Source organism: Saccopteryx leptura, chromosome 5, assembly GCF_036850995.1.
Source record: "Saccopteryx leptura isolate mSacLep1 chromosome 5, mSacLep1_pri_phased_curated, whole genome shotgun sequence".
Lineage (NCBI taxonomy): Eukaryota > Metazoa > Chordata > Mammalia > Chiroptera > Emballonuridae > Saccopteryx > Saccopteryx leptura.
Window position 1 is genome coordinate 172172239 of NC_089507.1, and position 23251 is coordinate 172195489.

Sequence of the window (23251 nt, forward strand, 5' to 3'; positions counted from 1 at the left end):
AGGATCAATTTCCAGCCCTGCCCTTAAACCTATTTACCCTAGATTGGGCTCTGGCTCTCCCTCTTCCTCACCTCCTCAGCCAAGTCAACCTGGCCATGTCCATGTCAGCGGGCTTCAATTCTCAGCCCCCTGTGTTTTGTTTTGTTTTTTTTCATCAGCCCCATCCGCTTTATGTGGAGCTACAGACTACTCTCCTCTACCCACACCCAACACCCCGCACCCCACCCACCAGGGCCCCAGACGGCCAAGTTCACACCCCCTTCCCTCTTCCCAAAGCGTCCTGAGCAGAAGGAGCAGACTACCTCTTCCAACCAGTTCCGCTTCCCCACCCATCCGAGTATTGCCCTTCCGCATGCGCCTGGGAGCGCACCCCCCCCAACTTCCGCCACGCAGACGGCAACCGCCGGGGTCCAATCCCGGTCCCGCCTCCAGGAGGCGCCCAATCAGCGCGCTGCGCCCCGCCCTAGGCGCGCGCCGACTAGGTAGACTCCTGGCACAGGCGCATGCGTGCTGTGGGTGGTGGTGAAGGACTGCTAGCACCGGCTGTAGCCGGGGGGCTGGAGGCGGCGGCTGTGGCGGCCGTGAGCGAGCTACTCCGCAAGTGAGGGGCCGGGCACGCGGGTAGGATGGACTGGGCAGTGCCAGATTCCGGGATCCTCCAGGAGGGAGGAGGAAGTCGGGGAGAGGTTCGGAGAGGGGATTCTTGAGGGTGGAGAGCCATGAGGCAGGACAGAATGAGGGGTCGGGAAGTGGAAGCCCCGTTAAAAAGAAGAGGCTTTGGGGCAAGAAGTTGGGTTGGAGGGCGACCTAGGAAGGCCCCCAGACCCTTGTCCTAGGCGAAGAAGGCTGGCAGTTACTTGGGCTGTCCTGCGCGGTAGTGAGCTTGCTGTCCATGAATTAAATGGGGATAATTACCGCAGAGTGTGTAAAAGGGGCGCTTGTGCTGGATAAGACTTAGTGGCTTCTAAGGCCTCTTACATCACATGGGGTTTGAGCGGCACTGAATAACCTGCACTGCAAGGGAGCCGGGAACAATCAGGTTTGAGTCATCCAGGGAGACCCTTCCCTTCTGGCTACCTTGTGAAATATATTGATAACATAACTGTCTGAGATCAAAGGACGGGGGAAGGGGGATCCTCAGACCCCCCGCCACCCGCTTCTAGGTCCTGAGAAAGCTGAAGTCTGCTCTGTTGCTTTAGGGAGCCGCAGCAGCCGCCGTCCCCGGTCCCCGCAAGAAGGAGAGCTCCGCAGACAGTCCTCTCCTCACTTTTGGACATGGCGGGTGAAATCGCAGAGACCGAGGAGCTCTATTCTCCTTACGTGAGTTTTACTTTCAGAACCTGTTTTGCCCACGTCAGTGCTTCTGGCTTCTAGAGAAGAACGCTGATCAGTGTGAACTGAACTAGTGCGTGTGACTGTGTGCCTAGACCGAGGGGAGAGCCGGGGTGGGGGACCCCAGATTCGGCCAGCAGCCATGTCACTGCTGTCCTGGCTCAGAACATCTTATAAGACCCAGGTATGTTCATTTTTTAGGTGTTGATCAGACAGTAGTCAAGAAAACAAAATTGACTTGCCAACCCTTTGTAATATTTACCTCAGGGCTACTACCACCTGCATCCTGTGCTGCTGGCCCTTCAAATGGATGGTGATTGACAGCTGTTGACTCTGGGTGTTGCTCCTCTCAGAAGTTTGATACCACTTGGGTTTTTAGCTGAATTTTAAGTTGCACAGCTTTTAGAGTCTTGGATGGTGTAAGAAGCAGAGAAAGCATGCAGACACTTCCAATTGCAATTTGGAGTCTGTAGTTAGAACAACTAGAACAATTGATTTCTCCCTGACTTGGGTCTGCATTACACACACACACACACACACACACACACACACACACACATGCACATACTCGGTTTATCTCCTTTGTGTAATACAAGATTGGTCATGTACATCATCGTGGAGTCCTCTTGCCTGGATAAGTAGCTGGAGGATTGGAATAATCAAATGATTAAGTCATGTTGCTACCAGCTATCCTGGGGAAAGCAGCACTTTCTTACGGAGCAGGAGTCCTCTTTCTAGAATTCACCTAACCTTCAACAGCTGCCCTGCTTTGCGCTTACCCTCCTAGCCCAGGGACCCCAGCTCTGTTTCTGCCAGCTTCACCACGCTCTAGAGCTGCGGTGTAATGGATAAGTTAGCATCAGTGAGAATAGTTGAGAAAAGCCTTCACACCAGTCTTCCTGCTGGGCATGTGCCATTCATGTGTGGCACCAGTGGAGCCTCCGTCACTTCAGTTACGTATCAAGGGAAGTCTTTTTTGAATCTTGGAATGAATTGAGTCATGTCCCTCTCATCTGAGGAATTGTGTAACAGCACACAGCCTGCTCTTGGTATCAGCAGTGAAATCTGCTGTCCATAGACGTCACCAGGGTTCCTGCTGCTTCGCACAACATCTGTAAGTTTAGAGCTGAGTCATTTCTGTAACTGTGTTTGGGGAAGGGAAATACTTTGATATGCCCACTTTTCTTCTGTCTTCAGTGGCTCCGCATGTAATCATCTCACAAGTCAGTATATGCCCTCTGCCTGTAGGAACATGGGCAGTGAACCCTAAAAGCCTCAGTGGGTTCTGCTATTTTTTTTCCCTCCATTTTCTATGTGTTTGGGGTTTTGTTGTGAGGGCTTACTCTGGGCATTTGCCATAAACAACTACATGGCTTCTCTTATCCTGCTGGTGAAGAGAGATGTAGGGAAAGATGAGTGGTGTTGAGGGTGAGGTGGCATGACCAGGAGTTAGTGGTCAGGGTCTGAGAAAAGAACATGCCTTCTTCGTGAGGTTTCCTTAACTTCGCCCTCCTAGAAGAATAGTCTTGATCCCCTGTGAGGCCCAGATAGGCTATGAAACTGGCTTTACTGTGGGTGCTGCTTTGAATTCCCCTGCTCAGCACAGTGTGTGCAGAACCTGTTCTGGCTGCCTGGGAGGCCGAGCTACTGGGCACTTAAATAATTCACGAATGTGCCGTAACTTGGTCATTCCCAACACAAGGCCTCTTCCTACCTCTGTGTGCCCTGTTATGAGTGCTTTTTTCCTTCATGGGTGTTTTAGCTTGTATTCTGCATAAAATATTTGTAATGGGCAGACAGCCCTCAAGGGTAGTACTGAACACAAGGACATGATTCAGGTGTGCACGTCCCCCCATTCTGCCGTAAGCGATCTCAGAACAGGCATGGTGGTTTCCCCATTTACGGGACGAAGAATGACTCAAGACTAAAGAAATTGTATGGTCAAAATAGAGGATGAAGAGGTTCACCGCCTGCATCAGGCCAGCTGCTGAGGCGTCCTTCTGCCAGCGGTCTTGCCAAACATTGTTGCTGTTGCTTTCCAAGGAGAGAGTTCTTGTCTCACAGTGGCCTTAAGTCCTACTTGTTACTTCTGCTTCTCTGCTGCCTTCTGTTTCTTATGACAACCATTATTGGGGAAGCTGTTGACACCCATGACCCAGCCTCCTGCATGTCTGTGGGTGTGGCCGCTGGGCTGGAGGTGGGGCAGCCAGAACGCTGCCCTGAGCTCCCTGGAGCATTGAGGAGCTGGTCAGTTGTTGAGAACGGGAGGAAACTCAGGTTAGCCTGCAGTGGCCACGGCATGTGTAGGTCTGTACTGAGACTGCAACAGAACTTTACTCCCCAGCTTTCAGCCGTACTTCTCAGGAGGCTGTCGCCATGGAACTGTCATGTAACCAGCAGAAGAGAATGGCTTTCCTCTTCCTCCTGCTCCACCTTTGCCTTCAACCTGCCTGCGACTCAGCTCAGGTTTGCTTCCTGCCTCATAGTCTGCTCCTAGAGATGGGTCTTTATCGGTCAGCTTTACTGGAAGTAAGGAAGATTTAACTCTGCCGGAAAGGGGAAGAAGTCTTACCCTGCAGGATTCCCTGAGCCGCACTAGGCCCAGAGGGCTTGCTTTGTAACTAAAATACGACAGTGACCTAACCTGTTTCTGATCATAACTGCCACAAATTTATCCCTAATGAACTTCTTTGAAAAGTTCTTAAAGGGTCCTTTTTACTGAGATTTATTTGAAGTTTCTGTTGGCAGTGGGCTTATTTCATTACCAGCAGTGGTTCTGAATTGGTGACTGTATTGCTCCCCAGTGAACATTTGGCAATGTTTGGAGGTATTTTCAGTTGTCACAACATGGGGGTGACGGGGGGCGGATACTGGCAGATAGTGGGTCGTAGCTAAAGATGCTGCTGAACGTCCTGCAACCTGCAGGACAGGCCCCACAATAGAATGACCTGGCTGCACACGCCAGTGGTGCTTAGGCTCAGAAACCCTGATCTACCATGAAACCTTGACTTTTATACCCCAGGACATTCGGGGCCCCTGAATTTACAAATGCCTCTGTACTATTTAATTTCCCCATAAAAATCCTGGCAAGAACCATCACTGTCTTAGGCCACTTTGCTTCTTCTTTCCTTCCCTCACAAGAACCCTCACCAGGGCCATTCATCATAAAGAAATGAGGTTCTACCCATCGTGAGGGTTGCTTCCATAGAAGCGACGTGTAGAGAACAAAGCTTCAGGGAAATCAAGTGTTAGGCCATCGACTGGGGCCTGGTCTTCCTGTGTTCTGCAAGACACCCTGCCAAACACTGACCTCCCTGTCACATGCGCGGCGCCTCACGCAGCCTGGCTGGCTGGCTTCGGCCACACTTGCTCGGAGCTCCTCAGCCATGCCTCCTTCTTCCTGCATGGTCAGGCCTTTGCCTGGATGTTTCTTCCCTGGCCCTTTGCCCAAGCGGCTCCTTCTCATCCTTCAGGCCCCAGCTCTTGAATCCTTCCTGAGTGTCCTGGATTTAAAATGTTCCCATTATTCTTTGTCACCGTGCCCTGCTTCTTTCCTTTAGAATGCTTCTCTGAGGCGGTCATTGTTGTTTCCTCATTGCTTTACCTCCCACGTCAGGTCAAGGGCCATGTCTGTCTTGCTCGGTGTCACATCGCCAGGTGTCAGCACAGAGGCAGATCCATGAAAGAGTTGCCGAAGTTGTTCAATAAATGAGTGACTGAGCAGAACTGATCTAGCTAAGTGAGTCGTTCTCACACTTGGATATACGGGCCTCAGAGTGATTGAAATCAACCAGCCAAAGTAAAAGTTAGTTTGTTGTAGACATTCAGAGTGACTTGTGAAAAGCCAGCACTGGGAACTTCCATTTTGGAAGGCCAGGGTGGGCTGCGTGTCCTGTTTCTCAGCCCGTGGTCAGCCTCACATTTATTTTCTCAGGACCACCCTGTGCCAGGTCACAATAGTATCGCAGTCCAGTCAGGTGCTGTGGGAAGATGAGCCAAACCTGTTTTTAACCTTCTGGGATCTGTCCGTGGGATCGAATTAATATTAGGATGTTTCAAACCTACGAAGAGTCAGACTTGTGTCCAAGAGAGCCCGAGCTAGGTGCAGGCGGCCCCACCGGGGAGCCCTGCCTGGAGCTGTGTGCCAGGCACCCGGAGCAGCGCAGCCAGCAGTGAGACACAGGACACCACAAGCCTCAGATTTGGTGACAGAGAAAAGATAAATGCACTGACATAAAAAAAAAACTGGGGCATAAGAAGTGTTCTTGTTCCAGGGCTTCAAAAGTGCGGGCGAGACAAATTTGGGAGACTAGGAAGGGCATTGTGGTGGAGGCAGCATTTGAATGGGTCTCACCCCAATGCTGGGTAGGAATTGAGGGGCTGGGCAGGAGGCTCAAGGGCTTGGTGCCCTGTGACAAGTGTGAGTGAACAGTGGGCTCTTCTCTCTGGGGTGTCCTCCTGTTTGTCCAACACCCAGATGTCCAGTTAGCACCTGTCCAGAGCCTGTGCCTCCCTAGCCACTGCTCTATCCCCCCCTTTTTCTTGTTAGGGCCACAGATTGACAGTTAATGTTCTTTATCTCTGTTTTTTCTTATAAAGCTGACCAAGACCAGAAGAATAGGTCCCAATTTGTGTTTCTTTCTTCTTTCTTGAATTCTGTTTATTAATTTTAAAACATTTTTTTCAATTACAGTTTATATTCAGTATTATTTTGTATTAATTTCAGGTGTGTAGCATAGTGGTTAGACAATTGAATACTTTACAAAATGTTCCCCCTGATATTTCCAGTATCCACCTGGCACCACACATAGTTATTACAATGCTATTAACTAAATTCCCTGTGCTGTACTTTACATCCCCATGACTATTCGGTTACTATCAGTCTGTACTTCTCAATCCCTTCACATTTTTTCCCCAGTTCCCCAGCCCTCCTCCTTTCTGGAGAACTATCAGTCTGTATCTATGAGTCTGTTTCTCTTTTGTTGTTGTTGTTGTTGTCTTTTTTTTTTTTTAAGTGAGACACAGGGCGGCAGAGAAATAGACTCCCACATGTACCCCGACCAGGATCCACCTGGCATTCCCCCTATGGGGTGATGCTCTGCCAATCTGGGGCCAGTGCTCAGTTGCTTGGCAACTGAGCTATTTTAGAGCCTGAGGCGAGGCCATGGAGCCACCCTCAGTGCCCAGGGCCAACTTGCTCCAACTGAGCCATGGCTGCAAGAGGGGAAGAGAGAGATAGAGAGAGAGAAAGAGGGGGATGGGTGGAGAAGTAGATGGTTGCTTCTCCTGTGTTCCCTGACTGAGAATTGAACCTGGGATATCCACACTCTGGGCCAACATTCTACCACTGTACCCTGGCCAACTAGCCAGGGCCTTGTTTTGTTTGTTGTTTGTTTATATTGTTCTTTAGATTCCACATATAAGTGAGACCGTATGGTGTTTGTCTTTCTCTGTCTGACTTACTTCACTTAGCACAATACTATCTAGGTACATCCATGCTGTCACAAATGGTACAATTTCATTCTTTTTTATGCCCATTTAATATTCCATTGTACATATATACCACAACTTTTTTATCCACCCGTCTACTTATGGGCACTGGGCTGCTTCCATAGCGTGGCTGTTGTAAATAATGCTGCAGTGAACACAGGCGTGCACATATTCTTTCAAGCTACAATTTGTTTCTGATTAAAAGAAAATTTAGTGCATGGGTATCTTAGAAAAAAAACTTTAATATAGAAAGTGCATCTCTGTAAGAGGGAAGAAAAATTCGAGATGGGTAGGTGTTCCCAAAGACAATGTGTTTGCTGTTGTTTTAAACAAGTAGTGAAGCAAACGGTAAGTTAGCCTGTAAAGTAGTGTACAGGAGGACCAGTTAGGAATCTACTGTCACAGTCCAGGCTGAGATGATTAAAATTCACAGTAGATGACAGTAGGAGCCAGAAGCGACCTCAAAAGAGTCTTTAGAAATAAGGCCACTAGCACTGGGACGTGGAGGGAAGGAAGGAAGGAGGCTGAGGCCACTGATGGGACTTGCAGGTGAAGGAGACTCAGGCAGCTGGACTTGAGGTCTAAAGAAAGGCTGATATGAAAAGAAGTATGGTGTGTCCATAAAGTCATGGTGCACTTTTGACCGGTCACAGGAAAGCAACAAAAAACTATAAAATGTGAAATCTGCACCAAATAAAAGGAAAACTCCCCCAGTTTCATACTATTCAGTGCAGTTTGATGTGGGCTCATGCACAGATTTTTTAGGGCTCCTTAGGTAGCTATCCCGTATAGCCTCTACAGACTCGTCACTGACTGATGGCCTACCAGAACGGGGTTTCTCCACCAAACTGCCGGTTTCCTTCAACTGCTTATCCCACCGAGTAATGTTATTCCTATGTGGTAGTGCTTTGTTATAAACGCGCCGATATTCACGTTGCACTTTGGTCACAGATTCGAATTTAGCGAGCCACAGAACACACTGAACTTTCCTCTGTACTGTCCACATCTCGACTGCCATGGCTGTGGGCTGCTCCGCTGTATACACGGTGTTATGTCATCATCTGCGCATGCGCACATGCTGCCACATCATCCTACAGAAACTGGGAGGGTTTTCCTTTTATTTGGTGCAGATTTCACATTTCTATCGTCTTTTGTTGCTTTCCTGTGATTGGTCAAAAGTGCACCATGACTTTACGAACACACTGTAGTCATCTTTTGTCCCGCCACAGGACAAAACCATAGGAACACATGAAATTGCTGAGGAAGAGATATGTAAAGAGAAAAAGAGCCCGCTAGTAAGGAGTGTAAGAAAGAATAAAAGACTTAAGAAAGCCATTGGATTTGGCAAATGGAGGTCACTGGTGATTTCTAAGAATGCAGTTTCCAAAGGGTTCTGGGGCTGGAAACCCCAGAACGAAGACTATATGTTGCTTCTTCAGTGAGTTTGGTTAAGGGAAAGTGAGAGGGTGATGTTTTAAAGGTGTCTAGGACATTTGTAGGCTGAGTGGAAGAGCTGGCAGGAGGATAGGATTCCAGAAAGAAGGGCTGAGCCTCAGCAAGGAAGAGGAGTGTGTGTTCCGCAGGACCAGGAGGAGGGGAGGGAGGATGCGGAGACTGATTTCTGAGCTAGGAAGAAGTGAGACACGGGGAGTGCAGGTCCAATGGCCTACCACCCCTATGACAGAGGAGATGCAGCCTTCATCGGAGAGCAGTGTGGGTCCTGGGTCTGAGGGCTTGAAGACTGAGGTCTGGAGCAGGTACCTGGAAAGTGCTAGGGAGTCCATGGTGAGGAGTAAAGAAAATCTTATTCTGTGATGGTGACGTAGGTGAAGGAAACATCATTTGTTGTGGGCCTGGTCATTATAAATTTTTTTTAAAGCCCAGAAACTTTTAGCAGCTTCATATTAGGGAATCAAGGACATAGCTGCTGGGTCCCATCAAGGCTGGGGATCAGGAAGCTTAAGCAGGGAAGGGTGGGCGAAGCTCGGGAGCAGTGTGTGCTTTGTGGGGCCAGCCAGCTGTCAGTGATGCAAAAGAATGTAAGACCAGAGGGAGGTGGTGGCCTGGGTTTGGGGGGGCCTGAGGTTGGTGGAATGGGAAGTCATGATGGAGATAGAAAGGGTTCAGTGGGAATGGAGAGGGTTGTGGAAGGCAGGGACTTTGGGTCAGAGGAAGAAATTTTATGGCCAAAAGTTGGAAAAAGGAATGAATAATTGTAATGAACTGACCTGGAATCAAATTGGCATGAATTAGAGTTCAATTTCAAACTGAAGCCAGCAACCCAGCAATTCCACTAAGGTTGGCTGCCAGGGGCTGGGAGGAATGGGAGTAGCCGCTGGTGGGTGCAGGGTTTCTTTTTGGGGTGATGAGATGGAATTAAATGGTGGCACTCATTGCACAACCTCATGAATATACTAAAAACCACTGAACTTTGTGCTTTAAAAGGGTTAATCTTATGGCATGTGAATTCTATCTCAACTTTTTAAAAACTCCATGAAGTTGGTATGGGGAGGAAGACAGGGGAAGGGAAGCAGCAGGAATGTCAGCGTCCCAAAGGACAATGGCAGAAATGGTGGAGAGGGGACTGGGTCACGTGCCTGGCAATCTGGGAAAATGGAAGAGCACTTGTGATGGTGCGTCCTCAGGAAGCTGGTGGTCTGGTTCAGCAGAGAACTGACATCTGTGACGTAGCTTTGAATGTTATGAAATGATGAGGGAGGGATGAGAACAGCAAAAATGGAGAATAAAACTGATCATCCGAGACATTTGAAAAGATGGATAGAATGTGGGACTTTAGTCATCCATGTGTTAATGTTCAGTTCCCAACATCTGGTTACAGTGCAGGCCTCCTGAGAACCTGGGTGGAACGCTCCCTCCTTACCTGCTTCCCTGTCTAAAGTCTGGCCTCCAGGCCTCCACAGTTTTGCCCAGGGTCATCCTTGGGAGCCATTGTGGGGAGAAGCTAATGAATTCCTGGGCTGACTGTTGCCTCTGTTGGTTCCAGGTTGGACTGGTGTACATGTTTAACCTCATCGTGGGCACCGGTGCACTCACCATGCCCAAGGCCTTTGCCACTGCTGGGTGGCTTGTCAGTCTGTTCCTGCTGGTGTTCCTGGGCTTCATGAGGTAAAAGGCCGTCACAGGGGGCTGGGGCAAAGCTTAGGCAGCCCGCGTAGGAAGCCCATTAAAGTGAGGAAGCATCCTTGTGGGCAGAAAGATGCCTGCAGTGAGTCCTAATCAAGGTGGCCTGGAGAGAGGAAAGGAGGCCAAGGGCCCAGTGTCTCGTGCTGCCGGGAGCAACCACCACCCTGATCAGCTGTAAAGGAAGATGTGCAGCGAGGCTCTGGGGTGCTTCAGGTGGTGGTCACGTGTTCTTCCCCTGCCGCTGCACCTCCCCTGCTGTGTTTTTTTTTTTGGTTTTTTTTTTTGTATTTTTCTGAAGTTGAAAATGGGGAGGCAGTCAGACAGACTCCGCATGTGCCCGACCGGGATCCACCCGGCATGCCCACCAGGGGGCGATGCTCTGCCCATCTGGGGCGTCGCTCTGCTGTAATCAGTCATTCTAGCACCTGAGGCGGAGGCCACAGAGCCATTCTCAGCGCCCGGGCAAACTTTGCTCCAATGGAGCCTAGGCTGCAGGAGGGGAAGAGAGAGACAGAGAGGAAGGAGAGGGGGAGGGGTGGAGAAGCAGATGAGCGCTTCTGCTGTGTGCCCTGGCCGGGAATCGAACCTGGGACTCCCGCACGCCAGGCCGACGCTCTACCACTGAGCCAACCGGCCAGGGCCTGCTGTGTATTTTTGAGAGAATACCACCTAGTCATAGAAAAAGAATCTGACAGTTGTTGAAGATGACTGGAGAAATCAGTTTGGAATTTAGAATTTGCCTAAGATGGTTCACAGGGTAAGGGATAAACACATTTGCTTTGTGTCTGGCAGCACAAGGAGGCCAATGCCTTCCAAGCCTTCCTGGCCTCCTGCTCCCTAGGCCAAGGGTGGGATTCACCTGAGGCTCTTCTCAGGGATTCTGAAGTCTTTTTTTTTTTTTTTTTTTTTTTTTTTGGTATTCTTCCAAAGCTGGAAACGGGGAGAGACAGTCAGACAGACTCCCGCATGCACCCAACCGGGATCCACCCAGCACGCCCACCAGAGGGCGACGCTCTGCCCACCAGGGGGCGATGCTCTGCCCCTCCGGGGCGTTGCTCTGTTGCGACCAGAGCCACTCTAGCTCCTGGGGCAGAGGCCAAGGAGCCGTCCCCAGCGCCCAGGCCATCTTTGCTCCAATGGAGCCTCCGCTGCGGGAGGGGAAGAGAGAGACAGAGAGGAAGGAGAGGGGGAGGGGTGGAGAAGCAGATGGGCGCTTGTCCTGTGTGCCCTGGCCGGGAATCGAACCTGGGACTTCTGCACGCCAGGCTGATGCTCTACCACTGAGCCAACTGGCCAGGGCCTCTAAAGTTTTTTAATGAGTGCCCCAGGCTAGGAAGGGATTCAGAACTAAGCATTTTCAGCCCAGTTAATCAGCCAGGGATCACCACCACCCCCAAACAACACAAAGAGCCTGCCCTGCAGACTCCCTTTTCTTTGGTGAGGGGACAGACAGGAAGCAGTAAGGTAATAAATAGGAAAACCGCAGAGTGAGTTAGAAGGTGATACCTATAGTGAAATAAAGCCCCAACAGAGTAGAGGGCGAGGGCGAGGGCATGGGGAGGGTGGGGCAATCACAGTTTTCAGAGGGCGTGGAGGGCAGTAGGGAAGCAGAATGAAGTGGAAGGGAGGGGACTCAGGGAGAAGAAATGATGGAGAAGTTGCAGCAGGCTCAGCGGGGCAGGAAAGTGCCCTTGTTTTTCAGTCTGTTCACACATTTCTTTTGGGGGTTTGGGGGCCAGCCTCAGGGTACTGTGGCTCATAATTATGTACTGTGAGCCTTAGCAGCTAGGCGCCCTAGAAGTCCTCGTCCTTGTGTGACTCTGCTGTCCCCTTTAAAGGACCTTCAGCGCAGGCAGCCATCTGAACCAGGAGTGATTATTGGGGGCCCCATGCCCCCGCCTTGCTCACCCCGTTTATGTTTGAACATGATCAATGAGTCAGCTTTGTACAAGTGAGAGGCCTCTTTATGCCTTAATTAAGATTGATTTTACTTTTACTTCCAGAAGAGAAAGGAAAATCTAAAGGCCTTAAAATGGTCACTTAGACAAGATAATGAGAAACCTTCCTAGGAGATGTGGGGGGACTGGAATGGTAGTTTCAGAGCTGGCTGCCCCCACCCCCGTGGGTAGATGCGGATTTAACTCTCCCGCACCTGCCGCCTGACTGCTGAGCCGAGCAGCCCACCTCGGGCAGGGGCAGCACCAGGAGGGCTTGGGGTCAGGTCCCCTTCAGAGCCCCGCTGGCCTCAGGAGAGAGGGAGCCGAAGGTTCCGTGCGGGTTGCCAGGGTGCCGTGGCAGGGATAGAGCCGCTCCTCTGTGCAGTTAGCAGGAGGGCGCCTTCCCCTTTACCTTCTGCTGACAAAGGCGTTCCTGCATTCCAGCTGTCGTCTAGGTCTCTCCAGTTTCTGTACGAAGAAAAGAAAGGGTGATTTGTCACTCTAGTCTGAATCCCCAGCAAATGTCTGGCGCTACCTCCCAAACTCCCTGGGGATTCAGGCCATAAAAATGCAAGCTTATGTTAATGTTAAGTATTAGGAAAGTAAAAATACTGCCCCCCCCCAAAAAAAAAAGAGTACAGGTTCTGGAGCCAAGTGTTCCTTTTCAATTGTCACTGCCTGTACTCCATCCAGTACTGTGTGTGACTGGGACCTGAGCGCTTGTCTGTGCCCCAGCACGGAGAGGTGTGTGCTGCTGCCGCCCTTCCCAGAGCCCTTGGAGGCCCCTTGTGAATCAGCCTCCTCTTCCCAACTTAAAGCATCAAGTGGGCTCTGTCCTCCCACTGCCACCAACAGCCCCTTTTTGGTCATACCTCTCTCCCGTGCATCTGAAATTCATTCTCAATGGAGACAGGGCATCAGGGCAAGTGTGCGAGGTGTCCCGTCTACACACGTTTATCAGGTTAGACCCTTAGACCCATCTTGAGAGTTCCCTAGGAAACAGCTCTCAGAAGAGACAGTGCCTCAGGCCTGTTGGTCCAGTCCGGTCTTAAATGGCTTTTCCTTTTCCTTTGTACTTCCTTCAACCTTCCTGCCTGCCTTTGGCAGTTAATGCACAGCTTTTCCCTGCAGCTTTATGACGACTACCTTTGTTACGGAGGCCATGGCAGCAGCCAACGCCCAGCTCCACTGGAAGAGGATAGAAAACCACCAGGTATGTGTGTCACCCTTGTCTCCGGGCAGCACCCCCATCCTCTTGTGTACCAAAGAGGCGGCCCTGCCTGACCAGGCAGTGCGCAGTGGATAGTGTCGGCCTGGGATGCTGAGGACCCAGGTTGAAACCCCGAGGTCACCCGCTTGGGTGACCGCGGCAGGGTCCTCAGCTTGAGCATGGGATCACAGACATGACCCCTTGGTCACTGACTTGAAGCCCAAAGGTCGCTGGCTTGAGCAAGAGGTCGCTGGCTTGAGCAAGGGGTCAGTCACTGACTGGGCTGGAGCCCCCCAGTCAAGGAACATATGAGAAAGCAATCACTGAACAACTAAGGTGCTGCAACTATGAGTTGATGCTCTCACTTCTCTCCCTTCCTGTCTTTCTGTTCCTATCTGTCCGTGTGTGTGTCTCTCAAAAAAGGGGTGGCCCTCAGTGGCCAGTTTTTCTCTTCCCACTGTATGGAGGACTCATGTCCACAGTGCTACTAGGGACTCTGTCCCAGAACAGCCACAGAAGCTTACAGAACACATGCAGCCTCTGTTCTTTTAAGTTTGTATCATGGGTCCCCTCCCCCTACACCTTGAGCTTGCTCAGTCATTCTGAACTTTTCTACCCAAGAACTGTTCTGCAGCTTTGACCTGACATCTGAGTGTGACTGCGCCTTCTAATGTGACAGTGTGGAAGCATTGAGAGCTTCCTAATCAGATACCTTCTAGTATGAAGTAACAAAGGAAACAGCTTCTCCACTGTCACGGGGGTTTTCTGTAGTAATGTGCTCCTTCCTTTTCCTTGCTTGTCCTCCCCCTCCCCCCGCCCCACCTTCTCCTAGGAGGAGGAAGATGACAACTCCTCCACAGCCTCTGACAGTGACAGTCTCATCCAGGACAACTACGAGCAGGCGGAGAAACGGCCCATCCTATCTGTGCGTAAGTCTTGGGATTCCTGGCTAGCTGAACCTCCCTGTGCTGCACAGGGTCCCTCCCCTCATGGAGGGTGCTGGGGGAGTCTCTACAGAGACTGTGGCCCTTCTCACCTGCAGGTTGGGTCCTGGGGAGGCACCATGAAGAAGATCAGGGCTCTGGAGCTGGGGCCTAGGCCTCCCCCGCTGGCTCCAGCACTTACTAGTGCTTGCAGCTTGGGCAGGTTACTTAACCTCATCACCCCACTTCCCACCTCTCCTGCCATCATGGAAACGGTGCACCACCTTGGGTCAGTGGCCAGTGCACGTGAAGCTTGAATAAATATGGAGTCTCTAACTTCTGTCCTTCCTCCCATCCCACCACACACACTCCCTCCCTTCCTTCCTTCCTTCCTTCCTTCCTTCCTTCCTTCCTTCCTTCCTTCCTTTCTCTCTCTCTCTCTCTCTCTCTCTCTCTCTCTCTCTCTCTCTCACCTATGCACCCATGCAAACCTGACAGTACCAGCCCAGCTCCGGCCAAGTCAGGGCGAGGTGGTTCAGCTTTCCTTCTCGCCCTGCAACCAGCGTTCCTGTGATCCCTTTCTAGAGACTGGTTTTAGATGTGTCAAACAGGAAGCGTTAGGAACAATTTCCTCAGGAGTTTGAAGCTCCTGGGCATTGCATTTTTCTGGAGCATCAGGGAGCTCAGCAGCCCGCTCCAGAAGCCAAGCGACCCAGCCACCTCTTCTTCCTTGTCCTTTGGCTCCACAGAGAGACGTGGAGCTCCAAATCTTTTTGAAATCACAGACCGGGTGGAAATGGGACAGATGGCCTCCATGTTCTTCAACAAAGGTATGAGGTTTTTTGAAGTGGGGCACGGGCGTGAGGAGAGCTAGTCTTTCTACAGCCCTGGGCACTTGGAATTAAGGGTCCCACCTTTGACAGTGGGATGGGGCAGGCGACAGGGAGAAGTGGACTGCTGGCCTCTCCCAGTGCGTCTGAGGAGCCAGCTTGCCGAGAGGCCTGGATGGCTTCAAGTCGTTTTCTTGGATTCCTCCTTGTTCATCAGCGTTAGGAATAAGGAAATGGCTACTTGTCTCCTACTGAATGTAGAGGTCGGGAGTCGTAAGCAGCTTTCTAAGGAAGGGAACCCATGGAGGCTGGCTGGTCATTTTGTGCCTCCTGCTTGATTGCTGACTTGTCTCTCTTTTCTTCTGGGCTGTTCTGTGTAAGACAACACAGAGCACCTGCCTTGTGGCAGTGACAGGCTATGTTGTGCATGCTGGTGTGTGTGTGTGTTGCTGTTTATCTCTTCCTGGTGGCCAGCAGAGGGTGCTAGGAGCCCGGGCACAGGGCAGTCTGGGAATCTGAGTGTCAAATTAACCCTAGCCCCACTCTCTGTCTGCTCCATAGAGAGCTTGGCTACAAGCTCAAGCACTGGGTTGTTGGGTGTCTGACATACTTACATGGCAAACCTTGTTCTTTTGGAAGGTGAGCTTTTTCAGAGTTTAATGTTTTAATGCCCAAACCTGTTTTTCCTTCATAGAGTCAGACACATCTTAGCAAATGCTTACCTTTGCAGTCACTATGGAAGATTTTCTGCCTCTTTGTCAGAGTCCCTGTTTGCAGAGGGGAACATCTCTACCAGTTCTTTTCTGTCTTGAATGTGGCTCTACTAACTTAGAGCTGGGGGTGGGAGTGAGGATTCTAGAAACTGGAAGCTCCTTGGCTGCTTTTTAGGTCTTTAAGCATTCTGTTTGACATTGGCGGTGTGATGTGTCTGTCTAGTCTGAAAGATTGTGATCATCAGCCAGAGTTGCCCAGAGGTCTGCTTCCACCCCCCACCCCGCCCCAGCAGCCTCATAGTGGGTTCCAGAATTCCTGAAAACCAGATGGGTTGTACCTGCCCACTCCTGTGTCTTTGATTTGTTCCATTTCTACCACTCCTCGTCTCTTGAGACTGAGGTAAGAGAGTCTAGTGGACATTTTACCCCGGAAGCTGTACGCTGCCTCCTTCCAAAGAAATTCAAGCTTTTGAAATAAAATGCATTTTGGAGGGCAGACATATATACCTTTTAAAACTTGTTTAATCATCTGCCCTGATTTCTTTAGGAATTCGAGGAAATTGTGGTTTGGTTTTGTCTCCCCTCCCCATGGACTAGACTCCTAGTTTACCTAAATCGAACAGAAAATAAGCACGTTAGGTAAGAGCAGCCGCCCACTGGAGGAGGCCTTCTGCCCACCTGCTCCCGGCTGCTCAGACTTCGCACGGCTGCTGTTTGGGCCGGAGCACTCTGTCACGGGGCCTGTTCTGCGCATTGTCGGATGCTTAGTAGCATTTTTGCCCTCTACACACTAGTTACCAGCAGCACCCCCCAGTTATAACAGCCAAAAATGTCCTTAGATATCGTCCAATGTCCCCAGTAGGGGTGTGGGACAAAATTGCCCCCAGTTGAGAACCACAGCTCTACTGTATTCCTAATTTACATATTGTCACCTTTACCTTTAGAAGGACTGCCCTCTACAAAAGCCTCCCTTGGAGTCCAGACTCGTTCTTGTAGTTAGAAATGCCAGGCTAGTCGTTGCTGGCCTCTCAGGAAGTTCATTGATGCTCCCATTTTGTGTCCAGTAATGAAACTTATTGATCAGGGAGTGCCAGTGGCAGTTTATAAACATTGACACCGGGCTCCGTGGGGATGGGACGCTGCCTGCCTGCAGAGCGTTGCTGTCAGTGCAGAAAGGCAGGCTGCACAGGCTGTACTGGAATCTCCACTGAGCTCACGTAACGAAGCCGTCTGACCCCCTTCAGGCTTCTTTCAAAAACTATTTTTTTCTTGGTCGTAGTCCCCCCACCAGACTCATAGAAGCAGAGCTGACCTCAGACAGCCTGAGGAAAATGTCCCCAGATTACCCCTGGGGACCCTGGAGGCTTTTACAAGCCATCGGCATTAGAAGGAAGCTGTCACTTTATCGTCTTCTGTTTCCAGGGAAGCCAGCAGCTTAATGACCAGTGACATCAAAATGAGCAGTCAGTTTGAATGGAAGTTTGAGACTGGCTGTCGGGGCTGTGACCCGGAGGTCACAGGGCTCAGACACTTTTTTCCAGAGTCTTTATAGCTGGAGTCATATAAGGCATTTGGTGCCAGTAGGACCCTCACTGTACAGGACTGGAGGCAGTCAGGAACTTGCAGGGTCGGGAGTGAGACCAGGACCCTCACTGGACAGGACTGGAGGCAGTCAGGAACTTGCAGGGTCGGGAGTGAGACCAGGACCCTCACTGGACAGGACTGGAGGCAGTCAGGAACTTGCAGGGTCGGGAGTGAGACCAGTGGAACGAGGGCCAGAGTCTGCCCTCCCAGCTCTTAGTTAGGGCCCTGCTGGTCGGAGAGGGGACCAAGGTTCGCCTCTGCAGAGGGGGCTTCCGCGCGCCCTGCCAGAGCCAGCGTCTTCCCTTGCAAATGCTTCCTAGGAAGGAAAGTGAGCCCACCTTGAGCACCATTCCTGCCGCCACCCCTCCCAGCACCCCAGGCCGCCCCTGCCCGTCCAGGGCTGAGCGATTGGTCTTTGGAAATTAAGGGTTTTTATCCTCTCGATTTCAGCTTCAGAAGTTGGGTCCTCTCCTGTCACCCTCTCCTTGCTTTTCCATTCCTCAGGAGCAGTCTTTTGAGAGCCTGTGTTTGGCTGTGATGGGACCCTGGCCCAGGCTTCTGACTTAGGACATCTCTTGTCATCCTCCTCACCCCTTTTCCCCCCTTCCCCAGGCATCCTGTCCTGAACCCAGAGACACCACTGGTTCCTCCCCAGCCAGTCCATGCCTCGTACCACCTGGCACCTGTCTGGATTCGGAACCTCTCCAACCCTTCAAGCCTCACTTAGGCCCCTCTCAGGTGAAAGTCATGAGCAGATGGCCTTCTGCCAGTATTCTAGTGTAGCCAGACACAGGCTAGGGCTCTGGGATCATTTCTTCCTTCTTTCTGGAGGAAATAAGCATCCTGAAGAACCAGGGCTGGGGAGGAGCAGACAGTGAGTCCTCAGAGAAGGACGCCAATGTCTCCCTGTGGCTCCTGACCGATGACTTTGTTCCTTTCAGTGGGGGTCAACTTGTTCTATTTCTGCATCATCATTTACCTGTACGGGGACCTGGCCATCTATGCTGCCGCTGTGCCCTTCTCTCTCATGCAGGTGTCCTGGTGAGTGTGTGTGTGTGTGTGTGTGTGTGTGTGTGTGTGTGTCCGCCACACTTGTGTAGTCACAGGGCAGTCAGGGCAGGGTTTTCAGGGTAGAAACACAACACAAGTGAATCCACAAGCACCTAGAGATGTAGGTGCCCAAAGCCTTTTCTACACAACCACAGCCAGTGTGTGTCCTGTCCTTCAGAAATGTGCTCCACACTGCTGTTCCCTGCCCTGCCCACCCCACCCAACAAACAGGAACAAATGATGCGTACCCTAAAAAAGAGGAGAAGGAAGTTCGTGGAAAGTCAGATTGTTGGACCAAAAGCAGCTGGTGGGGAGCGGCTGTGGGGGCAGTTCAGTAGTTGCTAATGATCAATAAAGTTATATTCTGTATGCTTCCGGCCAAGCGAGAGAGCACACTGTGCCACTGTTCTTTTTATCAGCAGCGCCACTGGCAACTACTCTTGTGGTGTGGAGTCTGACACCAAGTACAACGACACAGACCTGTGCTGGGGACCCCTGCGCCGCGTGGACACCTACCGCATCTACTTGGTGAGTGACCTGGGCTCTTCTCAGCCCCGCCCTTCCTGGGGCAGCCAGAAGGATTTGAACTGCCTTCTATCTCTGGTAGACCCCTCCCCAGAGAATGGTCTACATGGCTCCACACCCTGGCTAATTCCTGGGGCAGAAAATGGATCATGTCATGAAGCCACTAGCCTTAGAGTGTCCTGGTGGCCAGGCCTGTCACGTGTGGTTTGCAGCTGGCATTCGAGTCATTGTTAACTCAAGGGTGGTGAACTCCTATAAACTTAGCTCAGGATTTGAGGGGGCATTCTTAGCAAAGCTCTGTAAGAGTGCCTGGGCTAATTTTCTGGAGACTTGTCACGTTTTTAACTCACTCCTGGCCAGCCCAGGAGCATATGGATGGACACCAGGTTTTCTGATGGCCACCTCGATTATAAACGGGTGCTCTAGTAGGGAGGGCAGAGAGCCCAGGTCTCTCCCTGTCTGCCCTGCTCCCCGCCAACGAGGGAAGATGATGCATCTCCAGGCTCCCTCTTGATTGCTTTGTGCCCTGTGCAGGGGCGGAGGAAGAAGGAGTAATAAGATACAAAACCAGACAGTTATTTATCTCTGCCTGCTTGGAGAGCAGGCCGGACTCAAATGTTTCTCTTTCCCTTTTGCAGTATCTATTAATATTCTGCTTCCTCTTAGTCCTCTTCAGCCCTGACACAAATTTAGGTGTGCTAGATGACACAAGTTTGACACGTGGCCACTTAGTTGATTTGGAGGCAGGAGGTGAGGCCAGGAGAGAGCTTAGCTGTTGGGGGGAGTGGCCTCTTAACTTAATTACCCCTGTCCTGGCAGAGGTTTCCGCACACCCTGCCAGCTGTGTTACTTGGATCTGAATTTGTTAACCCCCAGGGCTGCTGAGTGGCTGTTTTGCCCTCCCAGCCCCACCCCGTGGACATACGAAAGGAGTCCTCCAGCCCAAACTGTGAGAGAGGTGTTTCCCGTGCATTTCCACGGCAGCCCGGGGTCTGTTTCTTCTCTCGCGTATTCAGCTCTGGCTAGCAGTTGGTCTTTCAGTAGAACTGTGCCTGAGGCCCCTACTCCGGTCTGGTAGTGATTTGGTAGTGAATTGATTTCCTGGCACCCCTCCCCACTTTCCTACCTTGGGGGCCAGCAGATTAACTGGGTAGGGCAGCCAGGAGGGCTCAGTTCTATTAGCCTCTTAGCGTTTCAACAGACCATGATTGATATAATTAGCAAAAGTATTAGGAAGTGTAATAACCCATATGGATCTCTAACTGCAGGAGGAGGTGGAGGAAGAGCCCGAGAGGCTCAGCTCAGACATAGGTGCATGTCCAGGGCAGAGGGATGGTAACAGAGCCCCTCAGGTGGGTCTTTCCTGGGGAGGCCGCTGCAGTTTGTGCAGACTCTGCCTGGCACAGCCCCCTCCCATCGGCAAAGGAGATTGGGAGCACTGGGAATATTGGCTGCTGCCATTGGCTGGGTAAATTATTTAGAAGCATTATTATTGCTTTATTAAATTGCTCCTTCACTTATTCCTATAAACGTTCCACATGATGGAAGCCTTGCTCCCTGAATCTCAATAACTCTCTGACAGCGCAGAAGGAACCCTTCAGGAAAGCAGGCAGGCATTAATTACCACCTTCATCTCACAGATATTGTACTTATAACTCAGAAAGCTAATTGCCACCAGGCCTGCAAAAGCTACAGAAACGGGAAGGGAAGGGCAGACAGAAAACACCTGTGCTCTCCGGATTCTTCCCGCCCCGCCACCCCTACCAGTCCACTCAGGGACTTGGGTTTGCTCAGGTTTTCTGTTCAGATGTGTTCACTGCCGGATTTGGAGAATTTGCCTTTGTCTCCAAAGTTATTTTACAACTTAGCATGTGGGTTCCAGGGTCCCTGGTTTCTGCCTAACGGTATCTCCTGACCCTAAACACTGGATGCCCTTTGTCCCTTTCAGTGAGGTGGGAGGGACAAAGTGAATGGAGAAGGGGTTGGCAGGCCCGGGTTTCCTTCCTGGGTCCTGGCTCTCTCTAGATGGTGATGATGGCATCTTCCTAAGTGGTGTCTTCGGATCACAGGGGACGAGCATTGTCCTGTCCTCTTCTCCCCTGTTCTCATGTTCAGAAGACTGCCCTTCCCTTCTGAAACTCCTGTGCCTCCTCTACCAGCTGTTTCTGATTCTGCTGCCAGCCAGACTTCACCAAAACATCTGGAAAGGCAGCAAGCTGAAAGCACCCTTCCGAGTCCAGACACTTGTCTGTCTTAGGTCGATGGTGCTCCGTCTGGGCCTGCATGTTTGAAAGGGCCTCCTAATGACCACTGCTTCATTGCTATTCTGGGACGGTATGTTCTGGGGGATAAAGATACAGGCTTTTATTTTGTGATTTAATTTTCAGAACGTCCTCTGGAAATGGTCTCTTTGTGTCTGCCTAGGGGTGCTGAGATGCGCACGCAGAATGAGAACATTTGGGGTACCAGCCCTGTCCCGGAGCTGGCCTGTGCGCAGTGTCAGGGTCACTGGCAGGAAGGGCGCTCTCTCCACCAGCAGCTCCCAGTCTCCTCTCCAAGCCCTTGACCTCAGCAAATGGAAGATTCCTCCCTTCCTGCACCCTGCGACCTCCGCCCACATCCTGTAATTGCAGTGCAGCTGATATGAGTCAGTTTCTCCCTGTCTCCTCTGAGTGGCACATTACAGGGGGCTGTGAAGTGGGGGAGGCAGGGGGTTCCTGTGAATCGTGTGCTGTCCAGGGCGACCCCCCAAGTAGCCGCAGCTGGAGCCAGCAGTGACCTGGGCCCTGTGATGAGACCTCAGCAGGCCTTGGGTTCCCAGAACCCCACCCCCCACCCCACTTAGTCCTTTGAGGGGTTAAATAGGAAAGGGTTTGATGCCTTGTCTCTTCAAACCTGTAATTTAGCCTCCAGGCTGGGATATCTTGGGATTATTTCTGCAGGGCTTCTCTAGCTTTGGTAGGAAACAAAGCCAGAATTTAGCATTTTGCTATTTCCTATACAGTGTGCAGGGGCCAGGGACCGCTGGTGACATGGTAGGATTGTGTGTAAATGAGTCTGGTCTGGAATCAGCTGTCCTGAGTGCCTGGGAAACAAGACACACGTAGCAGTCCCCTGGAGTCAAGGGCACGGCCACGTGCTCTTGTTCACTTCCTCAGACCCACAGTGCTTCCCGGCCTACCATTCACTTCCCTTGCCAGGGCCTGGGCGCTGTCACTGCCTCCTTCTTGAGGAAGTCAGAAGGAAGCCCTGGGCCTACAGTGGAGCTCCCCAAGTGCTGAGGGCTCCTGGCCATGCACAGGAGCAGCATCCACCACGTAGAGGATGGATGCTGCCAGGCCACCAGCAGCCCAGCAGGCATCGGCCAGGCCACGCCAGGATCGCAGATGGCAGAACGGAGCTCATCCTGGCTGGAGATTTAGCCACGAATTGACATTATTGAGGCAGGGGGCCCCTCGTGGGCTGCTTAGAACAGGACAAGGTCACCCTGGCTTGCCGTCCTGCCTTGAACGCAGGAACTGTGCAATCCGCCCCCAGAGCCTGGGTGACAGGGGAGAGAGATGCAGCCTGCAGGTTGCAGCAGCTGACCTGCCCCTCTGCCACACTCCCCCCTGACCTGCCCTCTGCCGCACTCCCCCCTGACCTGCCCCTCTGCCGCACTCCCCCCTGACCTCCCCTCTGCCGCACTCCCCCCTGACCTGCCCCTCTGCCGCACTCCCCCCTGACCTCCCCTCTGCCGCACTCCCCCCTGACCTGCCCTCTGCCGCACTCCCCCCTGACCTGCCCCTCTGCCGCACTCCCCCCTGACCTCCCCTCTGCTGCACTCCCCCCTGACCTGCCCTCTGCCGCACTCCCCCCTGACCTCCCCTCTGCCACACTCCCCCCTGACCTGCCCTCTGCCGCACTCCCCCCTGACCTGCCCCTCTGCCGCACTCCCCCCTGACCTGCCCTCTGCCGCACTCCCCCCTGACCTCCCCTCTGCCGCACTCCCCCCTGACCTCCCCTCTGCCGCACTCCCCCCTGACCTGCCCTCTGCCGCACTCCCCCCTGACCTGCCCCCTTTGGAGAGACCCCTCTGACACCCCCTTGAAGAGGCAGTGTGTGTGTTGGGGGCCTCAGGGGGAGTTCTGTTGGGCGTACTCTTCCTAGAGGAGTGGATAGTCTGAGAACAGGGCTCAAGCTAACATCACAAGGGCCTCCCCAGCCTTCCTGCGAGTCCTGGTTTCCCTCTGCCAGGAGGCATGTTCTCTGGTCCCATCCTGGCTCTGTCTTCCACAGCAACACTTGCTGCTAGCCATTTGCAGCACTTAGAAGAGTATACCATCCCTTTTATAAAACCAGCTGGTCAAGCAGCACCATCTGAGGGGAAAGCATCGTTTCGGGGGGAGGGGCGTGGAGAGTGGAGTAATGCTGACCCAGGACAGTGGCCTGCCAAACTGTAACTGGTCCTTCCTGCTGTGGCTTGTTTTGCGTTGGCGTAACACATTACCTGCTACTTTCTCATTTCCAATGG

The 23251-nt window shown here is 51.9% G+C and overlaps 1 protein-coding gene across 2 annotated transcripts in view; it reads left to right on the forward strand.

Moving 5' to 3' along the window:
* Positions 1-498: 498 nt before the first annotated feature.
* TMEM104 (transmembrane protein 104) overlaps positions 499-23251 on the forward strand; it is a 55992-nt gene continuing 33239 nt past the window's right edge. The window contains exons 1-8 of one of the 2 annotated variants that reach the window (XM_066386859.1): positions 499-621; positions 1200-1320; positions 9827-9948; positions 13035-13116; positions 13946-14042; positions 14786-14866; positions 18105-18204; positions 18633-18741. In XM_066386859.1, the coding sequence (XP_066242956.1) occupies positions 1276-1320; positions 9827-9948; positions 13035-13116; positions 13946-14042; positions 14786-14866; positions 18105-18204; positions 18633-18741 (636 nt within the window). In that variant the 5' untranslated portion in view covers positions 499-621; positions 1200-1275. The remainder of the gene's footprint in view (positions 622-1199; positions 1321-9826; positions 9949-13034; positions 13117-13945; positions 14043-14785; positions 14867-18104; positions 18205-18632; positions 18742-23251) is intronic. The other variant, XM_066386860.1, reaches the window with a different exon arrangement.